Raw genomic sequence first — 12,848 nt, 5'->3', positions numbered from 1 at the left:
AAAAAAAGAAGAAATAAATAAAAAAGAAATAAAAAAAAAAAAAAGAAATAAATAAAGAAATAAAAAAAGGACATAAAAAAAGATATAAAGAAAGAAAAAGAAAACAAATAAATAAAGAAAAGAAAAAGAAATTCATAATTAATTAAAAATATTAAAGAAAAAAAATGCAGAAATACTGGTGTAGGTGCACCAACAGCAGCAACAGCAGCAGCAGCAACAACAGCAGCAGCAGCAGCAGCAGCAGCAAATAGCTACTGACTCTCTATGTTGTGCTTCAGCAAGAAGAGCGGCATTTTCTTCTCTTAGTCTCATCGCCTCCACTCTATACACACAAACAAAACCCTAAACCCTAAACCCTAAACCCTAAACCCTAGCCAACCGAACAACACAGTAAGCTGAGCCCTTATATATGTCTTTCTTAACAGTAGAAGCTATTAGGGTTTAGGGTTTACGGCTTTTTAGGGTTTAGGGTTTAGGGTTTATTGTACCTGAGTCCTTCTGTTTCTGTTTTAAGAGAAGAATAAAGTCCTTCAATTCTCTCCAAGTGTTGTACTCTCTGCACAACAAAAAAAAAAGGGTTTAGGGTTTAGGGTTTAGGCTTGTTAGGGTTTACGGTTTATGAGGGTTTAGAGGGAGTGTATAGGGTCTAAGGGTAAGATATATCTTATTGAGGGTTTATATATTGCTGCTGTTTATCTATAGAACATCTATATAAAAGGGTTTAGGGTTTAGGGTTTAGGGTTTATTAGGGTTTAGGGTTTATTAGGGTTTAGGGTTTAGGGTTTACCATTCTTAGTGCATTAGTAACATCTGCATTTTGTCTTCTTTGTTCATCTATTTGTTGTTTTAATTCATTTATCTTTTGTTCTTGCTCTATCCTATTAATATACAAACAAACAAACAGCAGCAGCAGCAACAACAACAGATACTGCAGCAGCAGCAGCAGCAGCAAATACTGCAGCAGGAGGAGCAGCAGTAAGAGAAGGAGCAGCACAAACAGCAGCAGCATCAGTAAACACTGCAGCAGAAGCAGCACCACGAGAAGCAAGCAAGAAAGGAGGAGAGCAGCAGGAGCAGCAGCAAGAATAACAACTGCAGCATCAGCAGCAGCAGCAGCAACAACAATGGTGTATTTATGAATAACATTAACATTAATGAATTTATATTGAAATTTATACACACAAAAAAAAAATTAGGGTTTAGGGTTTAGGGTTTAGGGTTTAGGGTTTAGGGTTTAGGGTTTACGTAGATTGTTGATTAATTTTTTGTAGATCTAATTGATTTTTTAATAATTGAATATTTTTTTTTAAATTATTATTTTCTTGTATAATTTTTTCTTTATAAGAAAGAAGAAAAAAGTAATCTTTTTTTATTTTTTCTTTTTCTTGTGTATCTATTCTTGCTGCTGATTCAAGTTGCTGCTTGCTGCGCTGCAGTTCATCACTTAGCTGCTGCTGCTGCTGCAGTTGCTGCGAATATGCAGCACACATTTGCTGCTCATGCTCTAATTGTTGCTGTAAACGGCTGCTGCTGCTGCTGCTTATTTGTAGCTGCTGCTGCAGTGCTGCTTCCCGCTGCACTTGCTGCTGCTTTGCTGCTGTGCATGCAGATAATTCAGCAGCAAGTAAATTATTATCACGCAGCAGCTGCTGCTCTCTGTTGCTGCTCTCCTAACAAATAACATAAATAAATAAATAAATAAATAAATAAATAAATAAATTAAATAAATAAATTAAATAAATAAATAAATATTATAATTAACAACAAACAAACAAACAAACAAACAAACAATAAACAACACACAAACAACAACAAACAAGTACCTAGCTAGCTAAATAAATAAATAAATAGCTAGCTAGCTAGCTAGCTAACTAGCTAGCTAGCTAGATAAGGGATAATTACCTGTGTTAATCTATGCAGTGTATCTATTTGTTGATTTGCTTCTCTTTGTTTATTTTCTGCTTCCTCTAGTTGCTGCTGCAGCAAAAGTATATTTTCTTTTAAGGAAAAATTCTTTTGCTGCAGCTGCTGCAGCTCATCATACAGCTCAGGATGCTGCTGCTGCTGCTGCAGTTGCTGCTCTTGCTGCTGTAGCTCATATATTAAACGACGACCATATTCTTGAGTTAACTGCACACAAACCCTAAACCCTAAACCCTAAACCCTAAACCCTAAATTTAGGCTTAACAACAACACATATGCCATGCATAAAATACACAAAAATAAATAAATAAAAATAAATAAAAATAAATAAAAATAAATAAAAATAAATAAAAATAAATAAAAAATAAATAATTGGGGTGTATATACACTATACCTTTTGTATATGTTGTGTTATTTCTTGATCTTTTTCTCTATTTAATTTAATTGTTAATTTTCTTTCTCTTTCTGCCCATTCTTCCTCCATCCTTCGTTGCATCTCTGTTGCTGTTATAGGAGGGGGGAATATTACCTGCTGCTGCTGCTGCTGCTGCTGCTGCTGCTGCTCTAGAGGGTCTGCATAACGAACACGAGGGCTAATAAATCCTCGAGGGTTTAGTTGTGGTTGTTGCTGCTGCATGTACTGCTGCATATATTGTTCTTGCATTTGTTGCTGCATTTGCTGCTGCTGTTGCTGTTGCTGCTGTTGTTGCTGCTGATTATTTGCTGCTGCTGCTGCTGCTGCTGCTGCTGCTGTTGCATCTAATGAATTTCTTTCTGTAGATTTATTAGAAGAAAAATCAGAAAAAGAGAATTCATCTTCGTTGCCAACTAAGACTGTACACTGTAGAGGAGGCAATTGACGCCTTTCTTTTTTTCCTGCTGCTGCTGCTGCTGCTGCTGCTGTTGCTGCTGCTTTTGTTGCTGCTGATGGTCCTGATTGTGCTGGTTGTGGTGATCCTGATGATGTATCATCTTCGCTATCTGTTGCTGCTGCTGCAGCAGCAGCAGCAGTGCATGCAATACCTCCTGCTGCTACAGCTTGCTTAATAACAGAGTCAACATTGAATACTTTTCCTTTATATAATTGGGGTGTATAGGCACCTTTTTTTTCTTCTTTTTCTTCTCTTTCTTTTCTTCTTTCTTTTATTTCTCTTCCTTCTTCTCTGCATGCGTTGCTTCTTAATGCATGCATATCCGAGAAACGAGTAGCTGGGCGTAACCGTGCTGCTGTTGCTGATGCTGCTCTGTTGCTGCTGCTGCTGCTGCTGCTTATCTGCCGCTGCTGCTGCTGCTGCAGCGGGGGCTGCTTAGATCGGAGGGGACGGCTAGTCTCATCCTGGCGATCTGATAACAACGCATGCAGCACACACCAACAGTCCTGCTCCTGCTGCTGTTGCTTCTACTGCTGCTGCTGCAGCTTCTGTTGCGGCTGCTGCTGCTGCTGCTGCTGCCGTGGCAATTGCTGCAGCATAGCTTACCTCGTGTTGTATCTGCTGCTACATTTCTTCTTGATGGTGTTCTACTGGCAGCAGTCTGCATGCAAAGAAAAAAACAAGAAAAAAAGAAACAAATAGCTGCTGCTGCTGCTGCTGCTGCTGCTTGAAGAGGGGCAGCAAGAACAATCATGCTATCCGTTAATAAACTACAGCAGCAAGAGAAGAGTTGTCGGGAAAAGCTGCTGCTGCTGCTGGTGCACTGTACCTGTTGCTGCTGCTGCTGCAGTTGCTGCTGCAGCTGTTGCTGCTGCTGCTGCTCTCTCGACGTCAGCCTGCTGCTGCTGCTGCTGTATAATTTATCTCTTGTTAACGGTGTCTTTTGCTGCACCTCTACTACATGATATTGTCCCTGTCTATTAATAGGCCTTGTGCATGCAGGGTAGGTGTCTATACACCTGAATAAAGAAGATACAGTACAATATATATGTCATAAACCCTAAACCCTAAACCCTAAACCCTTAAGACTACCATTTAAAAGGGAACAAAAAGGGTTATAAATATATTTAAATGAATAAATAAGCAAATAACAATATAAATATAAATATATTTAATTATATTTGTTTATATTTATATTGAGGTGTACGTACACCTCAGTCTTTGGTAATTCCTTTGGATCATAAAGAATGTCCAAATCCTTCTTTAATACTGCAAAAGAAAACAAGAAAAATAAATAAATAAATAAATAAATAAATAAATAAATAAATAAATAAATAAATAAATAAATAAGCTAATTAATTAATTAATAATATTTACCTTGTAATGCTCTTGCAAATCGATCTAAAGAGTCTTCTTCTTGTGAGGCCGACATCCTTAATATCTAAACCCTAAACCCTAAACCCTAAACCCTAAAACGGAGACACACACAGTGTATATACACATCCCCTATATAAGCATATATACACCTCTTTTGTATAGCCTGTGTATACATAAAGGGTTTATTACTGCATGCATTAGTTTGCTGTGTATATCCGCCTTTGCATGCCCTACAAGTATTTATGCTTGCTAATGTATTGAATATAACCTCTACTGCAGCAGCAGCAGCAGCTGCTGCTGCTGCTGCTGCTGCACCAGGAGCTGCTGTTAGTTAGCTGGGGTGTCTATACTTCTCAATGCTGTACTTACGTTAAAAAGATGAAGGAAATGAAGAGATGAAGAGGAGAATATCTTTGTATGCAGATCTGCGGTGTATATGCAGCTGCATATACGTGTATATATACATATATATGTTTATATATACGTATATATATACGTATATATGTATATACGTATACGTATATATGTATATTTGTAAGGAAAGGAGGAAGAGATCTCTTATCTCTTTGTCTTAAGGGGAAGAAGAAGACCTAAAAAGGAATTACTTTCTTCGTTTTTATTATGCAAAAATAAAGAAGAACAGAAGAAGAGTCTTCTTTTACAGCCTGTTGCTGTCCCTCGCCTGCTGCTGTTGCTGCTGCTGCTGCTTTTGCTGCTGCTGTAGGAGGATCAGACCTTGAAATGAATGTTTTTTTTCCTTTTTTATGATTAAATAAGTCATAAAAGAAGAATATTTATTTAATGCCTCTTGTAAAGAAAAGTTCTCCTTTAGGTGTATTGTATTGGCTGTCTGTTGTGATCCTTGTGGCCGGCAGAGAAGAAGAAAACAACAAAAAAAAGAATTGTATGTTATTTTTTCTTGTATATTTAATTAAATATATGGAAAATAAACATAAATAATAATTTATTAATGAATAATTGTATTTATTTGTGATGATTTCCTTCTTTTATTCCTCTTCTGCTCCTCCCATCAGAGCCGCAGTATTATATGTATAGTAGCCGTCTGTTTGTCTGGTCCTTGTGGCTGTCTGTACCAATGGTTTATTGCCCATTTTTTAATTTTCTTGATTAATACCCTTTATAAAAGTAAACAAATTTAAATTAATTAATTAATTTTATAAAATTCCTTCATTTTTTACGAAGATCGCACCCTTTATTCATGTAGCTAGCTGCATGATCATCATCATTCCTGCACATACACCCTACGGTGTATAGGCACCTTATTCAATATGAATAATACCTGCAAATATTCTTCTTATCAATACTTTTCTCTTTATTTAAAATGTTCTCTTTTCTTTTTAATTATTCTTCTCTTTTTCCTTTTATTATCCTCCTTATGAAGAAGATCTACTAGGGGGTCGATCTCTTATATATAATATGTTGTCTTGTGCATGTCGTCAGCTCTATACTATAGAAGAAGGAACAAGATACACAAAGAGCAACTAAGTAAATGTAATTCAATAATTATATGCTCCCTATCAATAAAAATATAATAAATAAAAATAATGAATGCATTTTTTTTCCTTAAAAAAGGATTTATAAGAGAAAAGCTCTCTACACACCAACTTCATTAAGCCGTAAACCCTAAACCCTAAACCCTAAACCACCTTGATGGTGATGGCGTATGCAGGGTTATAGTAGTATATACATTGCTCCATAAGAAATAAGTAAAGAAAGAAAAGAAGTTCTTTGCTTCATTTATTGCATAGTGCTACAATTATTCCCTTTAAATGCATAATGCATGCAAATGCATGCGTATGCATACGCATATGCATGCATGCAATGGATTCGTTACATTGTAGGTAAGATATTTTATATCTTGGGGCTTTTTCTTATTTGTTGCATGCATTTTATTTACATGCACAGACATATGTTATAAATGATTAGGAGAAGCAGCAAAATAAATCTTCCTAATAAAAGAAAAGAAAAAGAAAAAAGAAAAGAAAAAGAAAAAAGAAAAAGAAGAAAAAGAAAAGAAAAAAAAAGAGAAAAAGAAAAGAATTAATTAAAATGTTTATAAGTTGTCGTTGCTTTTTTTATTAGCTAAGGTCGCACCCTTAAGGTATCTGCTGCTGCTGCTGATGGTGCTGCTGCTGCTGTTACTGTTGCTTCTACTGCCGCTGCTGCTGCTACTGCTGCAACTGTTGCTGGTGCTGCTCCTCCTCCTTACTTCAACAAGAAGAAAATAAATTTCTTCTTTTTCTTTAATTTAATGAAATAATTACTGTGGTGTACATACACCCCAACAACAAGATAGTCATAACAGTAAAGAAAGAACAGAATATATTTAGGGTTTAGGGTTTAGGGTTTAGTGTTTACTATTAAATATAATAATAATATTCATTTTAATTAACGTTATAAATTATTATTTACTATTTTGTTTATTTAATAAACAATTCATAATATAAATGTAACAAAAAAAGATAAACGGCATATATATAGGAAGGAGAAACAAAAAAGAATTCTTTTTCCTTTTTTACTTTTATGCATAAAATAAATAAAAATAATTAAATTTAAAAGAATTCATAAATAATTATAAATATAATTATATATATTTCTATATAATTATATATAATTATATATAATTATATAATTACGGTTGTGGCTAGCTCCGGTGTGCATACACCCGAAGATTTTCCTCCTTCCTTCTTAAAGGAGAGAAAACTTTTGTGTATTTTTTGCAGAAAAAACCTTATTAAATGTTATTAAATAATAAATAAATAAATATAAATAAATAAATAAATATAAATGAATATAAACAAGGAAATATATTTATATAAAAAGGAGAGGAGGAGGGGAAAGAATGTATTGTATAGCTATCGATATATGGATACTGTATTTATTTTATGGATTTCCTCTAGAGAAAAAAGAAAGAAAAAAGCAAAAATATTTTTTTATTTTTATTTTTATTTTTATTTTATTTTTATTTTTCTCTTTTATTGCAAATTTCCGTGTCTACACATAGACAAAAAAAAGAGAGCACGGAGGAGGAAGAGAGAGGAGAGGAAGAGAGAGGTGAATCTTTTCTTTTTCCCCCCACAAGGTGGGGGGAAATGATGAGAAAAAGAGGAGGAAAAGGGCTTTTTTGTTTTATTTTAATTAAATAAATTAAATAAATTAATTATTTTTAATTTAATTTATAAAGAAGGCGAAGAAAAGCAGATAAAAAAAAGGAAGAAAAATATTAGCGAGACGCGGTTAACCATTTGTGGTGTTATTGGTCACGATTCATCATTAGGAGAGAAATATAAGAAGAAAATGAATAATTTTTATATTTTTTTATTTATTTATTTAATAAAATAAATAATAAATGAATATTTCTTTATTTTACTCTTTTTTTTTCTTTTTTTTCTCCTTTTTACCCCTAAGAAAAAGATGAATTGGTGCGCTTTTCCTACCGTGTGCAAGAAAGAAGGTGCGCCTTCCTTCATCTTCCTTCTTCTTTCTTCTTTTCTTCTCCTTTCTTCTCCCTAATTATAAATAGAGAAGAAAGTAACTTTTATTTTTTATTCATTTATTTATATTTATAAAAAGAATTTGATTTCTTTTCTTTATTTTCTTTTTTTATTCCTTTTTCTTCTTTTTATACAATAATAGAAGATGGAGGGTGTTGAGGTCCAACCACATATTAAGCTACGCAAGGTAATTTTCTTTGTCTTCTATCTATTTTTCTTCTTTTTTTTCTTTATTTCTTTTTTTATTGTTTATTTTTATATTTAGTTTTAATTAAACACAATAGAAGAAGTACACAAATAGGAAAATTATTTCTTTTTTTGTGTATATGTGTGTATATGTGTGTGGGTGTGTTGGGGTGAGGAGGATGAGGGAGGAAGGCAAAAAGGGGAAAAGCTGTTCTTCTTTCTCATTTTTGTCGTTAAATTGATGGAAAGCAGAGTTAGAATAATAAATATAATTATAGTAAACAATAATAAGTACTATTTGTTCATGAGTAACATTTATTTTATTGAATATTTCCTCTTTTTCTTCCTTACAGTTTTCCTTCATTTTTTCATGTATTCATGATTAAAAAAGAGGAAAGCTGAAGAAAAAGCCTAAATAAAATAAAAAGAAACAAAAATAAATAATATTTATTCATGAGGAATGTTAATTTATTGAATATTTTCTCTTGTTCATGTTTGTCTGTTTCTTGTTTGTTTGTGTACACAGGGTCAGGTTCATCCTGTAGTGCTTACTATGGGTGATCCAGCAAGAGTAGACGAAGTAAAGGAATTATGTGATAGTTATGAAGATTTAGTATTTAATAGGGAGTATAAATCAGCAAATGTAGTAAAGAATGGATATAAATTTACAGTAATAAGTCATGGTATAGGTTGCTGTGGTGCTATGATATGCTTCGAGGAATTAATTAAATTAGGAGCTAAAATTATTATTAGAGCAGGAACTTGTGGTAGTATGAAGCCTAATATAATAAAACAAGGAGAAATAGTAATACCTTATGCAGCAGCAAGAGATAATGATGTATGTGATTTATATATACCTGTACGTATGCCATGTGTTGCAACTCCTCGTATATATAATACATTATATAATATATCTAAACAATTAAATATTAATACTAAATTAGGTATTGCATTAACTAATGGAGTTTTTTATGGTCATGGACAAGAACATATAGATAATTTAACTAATTGGTCTAAATTTACGGATATTGTTGATTGTGAATTCCAATCCCTATTCCTTGTTGGTATAGGAAGAGGAATAGAAACAGGAGGTATTGCTACTGTTGATGGATCTCCTCTTCAATGGGATAAGGTAAATATTTACTTTTATTTATTTCTATTTATTTTTATACTTTTCTAGCCTTTAATTAGGGTTTACGAGGACTTAATTAGGGTTTGCGAGGGTTTAGGGTTTAGACAGGGTTTCATATGGATAGGGGAGAGGGAGGAGGAGGGGTGGGGGGGAGAGCAGCATATTGAATAATCTGTATATAATGGGGGTAAAAAGGAGAAAATAAACAATTTAATTAATTTGTTTTATTTTGTTTTGTTTCCTCTTTTTTTTTTAGGCAAATTATGATCCAACAGGAAAAGTTGTTGCTGAGGGTAAGAAGAAGATGTTAGAGGTTGCAATTCATACATGTGCCGAGCTTACAAAGGAATTTAAGCAATAAAAAAAAGAAATTATAATTTAATTATTTAATTTAATTGTTATAAAGTGTATTAATTGTTATTTATGTAGATGTTTATTGTTTAATTAAGTGTTTTTCTTATGGCGGACAAAGTCTTACTAGCCGCTTGTTGTTATACGTGTTTGTTAATGAGGGAGAAAAAGAAAAAATAAGAAAAGGAATATATAAAGTTCTTTTCCTGACCCTAAAGGGGGATCGTTTGTTAGAAAAATGTATTTAAATAAAAATACATTAAATTAAATTAAGAAAAGGAATTAGTTCGTGTATTTTGCCAATAATTATTATTTATTGGCCAGCAGCGGCAACAGCAGCAGCAGGTCGACTGCTAAGTGACGCACAGTACTGTATACAGGGTCGGGTAATGGTAAATAATAAACAGCAAAGACTATTATAATTTAATTTAATTAAGTTAATTAAATTAAATTATAATTATAATTGAATTAAATGCGTAAGCAGCAACAGCAGCAGCAGCAAAAGATGAACAATTCTTCCTTTTTTCCTTTTGCTGCAGTCCGTCTTATTGACCTTTCTTAAGGTCTATTCATTATTAACCGTCATTGTTTGCCTATGCCATTGTTATTAAGTTTGTTAGGTTGTTATTTATTCCTTTTCTTTCTTCTTTCTTCTCTTTTTAGTTATTATATAGATTAATAGACTAACAGGCAGATAACAATCAATTAAATAGGGTTTAGGTATTTAAGGGAGAGAAAAAACCGCAGGAAAAGGGGTTTAGGGTTTAGACATCAAGAGGGGAGCAAGGGGAGGGAAAGGGTTTAGGGTATAGGAAGGGGAGGAAGAGGCAACAAATGAATCATTTTGCCTATAGAGGGGAAAATATGGGGACAATAAAGTGCATGCATTTATGCATGCACTTTATTAGTAAATAAGTCTGCATGGATGCATGCGTACATTTTATACTAATAAATATGAATTAGGGTTTAGGGTTTAGCATTTTCTTCCTCCATTTCTATATTAGTGACGACTGTCTTCGTCTCTAGATAAGGAGCTAGTCCTTCTTCTCCTCCCTCCCTATACAACAAACAAATAAATTATATATTAATTATACATAATTAATAAACTAATAATAAATATAACAGTAAATATGCATTAATAAAGAGAATAAGGGTCAATAAAGATAAATACACTAATAAATAGGAAAATAAGAATAGGGATGAAAAACAAGGATAAAGATAATAAAAATAAGTAAAAAATAAATAAGTAAATATAAACAAACATAAATAAATAAATAAATAAATAAATAAAAGGACTAACCTGCCGTATCCGCTAGCTTTATAACCACCAAAAGGAATACCAACATCACTAGTTAGATAGGTATTTACCCATACTGTACCCGCATGCAGCCTATACACAACAAATAAATAATTATATTTATTTTATTTTATTTATTTAATTTTCCTTTAAATAGGGTATAAATAACAGAAAAAGATATCCTCAAATAATATACAACAAAAAACTTTTAGGGTTTAGGGTTTAGGGTTTAGGGTTTAGGGTTTATTACCTGCTAACGAAATGTTCTGCAAGAGGAATACTCGATGTAAATACCCCCGCCCCTAATCCATACTCAGTATCATTTGCTCTATCAATCTAAAAGAAGAGAGGAAAAAATAAAATAAATAAAATAAATAGAATAAATAGATTAAGAGAGGAAAATAAAAAGGGTTTAGGGTTTAGGGTTTAGGGTTTACGTTTATCGTTAAGCAGTCTATATATATATAAGCATACATACATAAATAAATAAATAGATAAACTAAGCAAAAATACAACCCTATTGTTTTGTGTTTCCTATTGTCCTCGGGTTTAGTGTTTCCTTGGGTTTAGTGTTTAGGGTTTAGGGTTTAGGGTTTAGGGTTTAGGGTTTAGGGTTTAGGGTTTACGGCCTCCTGAATTGTATGGAATTTATAGAGACAAACAACAGGACCAAAGATTTCTTCTTTGGATATCTTCATCTCATCCGTTACATCCGTAAATATTGTTGGCATTACCCAGTAACCTCTATATAAATAAATAAATAAATAAATAAATAAATAAATAAATAAATAAATAAATATAAATAAATAAATAAATGTTATAAACAATAACATAAACATTTATAAAATATAATAACAACTAATATAAACACAATATTATAAACCCTAATAAAATATAAACCCTAATATAAACCCTAAATAAAATAAATAAATAAATAAATAAATAAATAAATAAATAAATAAATAAATAAAATAAATAAAATAAATAAAAAAAAGAATAAATAGAGAATATACATACTTTCCTTCCCTTTTTATACCTCCAAGTACACAATTAGCTCCTTCTTTTTTTCCTTCTTGTATATAATGAATAATTTTATTTAATTGTTTTTTATCAACAATTGGTCCTTGTGTACAACAAGGAAGAAGAGGAGAAGATAAATTTGCTTCTTTTTTTATTATATTTATTAATTCTTTTATATATTCATTATATACACCTGATTGTACTAATACACGACTGCATGCAACACAACATTGACCTGAATACATAAAGCAACATATACACATTGTTTACTCCTCCTGCTGCTGCTGTTGCTGCTGCTGTTGCTGCTGTTGCTGCTGCTGCTGTTGCTGCTGCTGCTGTTGCTGCTGCTGCTGTTGCTGCTGCTGCTGTTGCTGCTGCTGCAGGAGCAGACTTAGGGTTTATTAGGGTTTTATTAGGGTTTATGAGGGTTTGGCTGCATGCGAGCAACGCCTATTCTTAAAATTATTATTATAATTATTATTAATTATTATTATTTATTATTTATAATATTAATAAATAATATAAATAAATAAAATAAATAAATAAATAAATAAATGAATAATTACCTGAATTACATGTACATATAGCTGTCTTATGTATATTAGCATCATTAAGTACAATAAGAGGACTATAAATGCATATTTTTATTTATTATTAATAAATAAATAAATAAAATAAATAGATAAATAAATAAATAAATAAATTACCTGAATTAGTGAATAATCCTTTCCATGTACATATAGCTGCATTATGTATATTAGCATCATTAAGTACAATAAGAGGACTATAAATGCATATTTTTATTTATTATTAATTAATTAATTGATTAATTAATTAATTAATTAATTAATAAATTAATTAATTACCTGAATTAGTGAATAATCCTTTCCATGTACATATAGCTGCCTTATGTATATTAGCATCATTAAGTACAATAAGAGGACTTTTTCCTCCTAATTCAAGGGTAATTCTTTTTATATAAAAAGAGCATTTTTTTGCGACTTCTTTCCCTACAGAAGAAGAACCAGTAAATGATACTTTTCTTACTAATGGATGTATTATTAAGGATACACCTACTGGATCCCCATAACCATTTATTATATTTATTACTCCTTTAGGGAATCCCTATAAATATAAATAAAAAAAAAAAAAAAAAAAAAAAAAAGGGGGAAAAT

The 12,848-nt window shown here is 31.8% G+C and overlaps 2 protein-coding genes across 2 annotated transcripts; one reads left to right on the top strand and one right to left on the bottom strand.

Moving 5' to 3' along the window:
• Nucleotides 1-274: 274 nt before the first annotated feature.
• Nucleotides 275-4,227, bottom strand: EMWEY_00033700 (hypothetical protein, conserved; the record flags this gene model as incomplete). The annotated part of the gene is made up of 9 exons (XM_013478486.1): nucleotides 275-322; nucleotides 788-878; nucleotides 1,246-1,670; nucleotides 1,903-2,130; nucleotides 2,318-3,267; nucleotides 3,402-3,456; nucleotides 3,625-3,814; nucleotides 4,007-4,064; nucleotides 4,173-4,227. 9 exons carry the CDS (start codon nucleotides 4,225-4,227, stop codon nucleotides 275-277), a joined length of 2,100 nt encoding a protein of 699 aa, XP_013333940.1.
• A 3,605-nt stretch (nucleotides 4,228-7,832) lies between these two features.
• EMWEY_00033690 (purine nucleoside phosphorylase, putative) lies at nucleotides 7,833-9,366 on the top strand (the record flags this gene model as incomplete). The annotated part of the gene is made up of 5 exons (XM_013478485.1): nucleotides 7,833-7,874; nucleotides 8,049-8,126; nucleotides 8,400-8,736; nucleotides 8,944-9,005; nucleotides 9,262-9,366. The coding sequence occupies 5 exons, from the start codon at nucleotides 7,833-7,835 to the stop codon at nucleotides 9,364-9,366; spliced, it is 624 nt and encodes a 207-aa protein (XP_013333939.1).
• Nucleotides 9,367-12,848: the final 3,482 nt, after the last annotated feature.

The sequence above is a fragment of the Eimeria maxima genome, genomic scaffold (genome assembly GCF_000499605.1).
Source record: "Eimeria maxima Weybridge genomic scaffold, Emw_scaff452, whole genome shotgun sequence".
Taxonomy (NCBI): Eukaryota; Apicomplexa; class Conoidasida; order Eucoccidiorida; family Eimeriidae; genus Eimeria; species Eimeria maxima.
The sequence above is the reverse complement of the archived record's forward strand: the minus strand, read 5'-3'. Positions and strand labels throughout refer to the sequence as shown.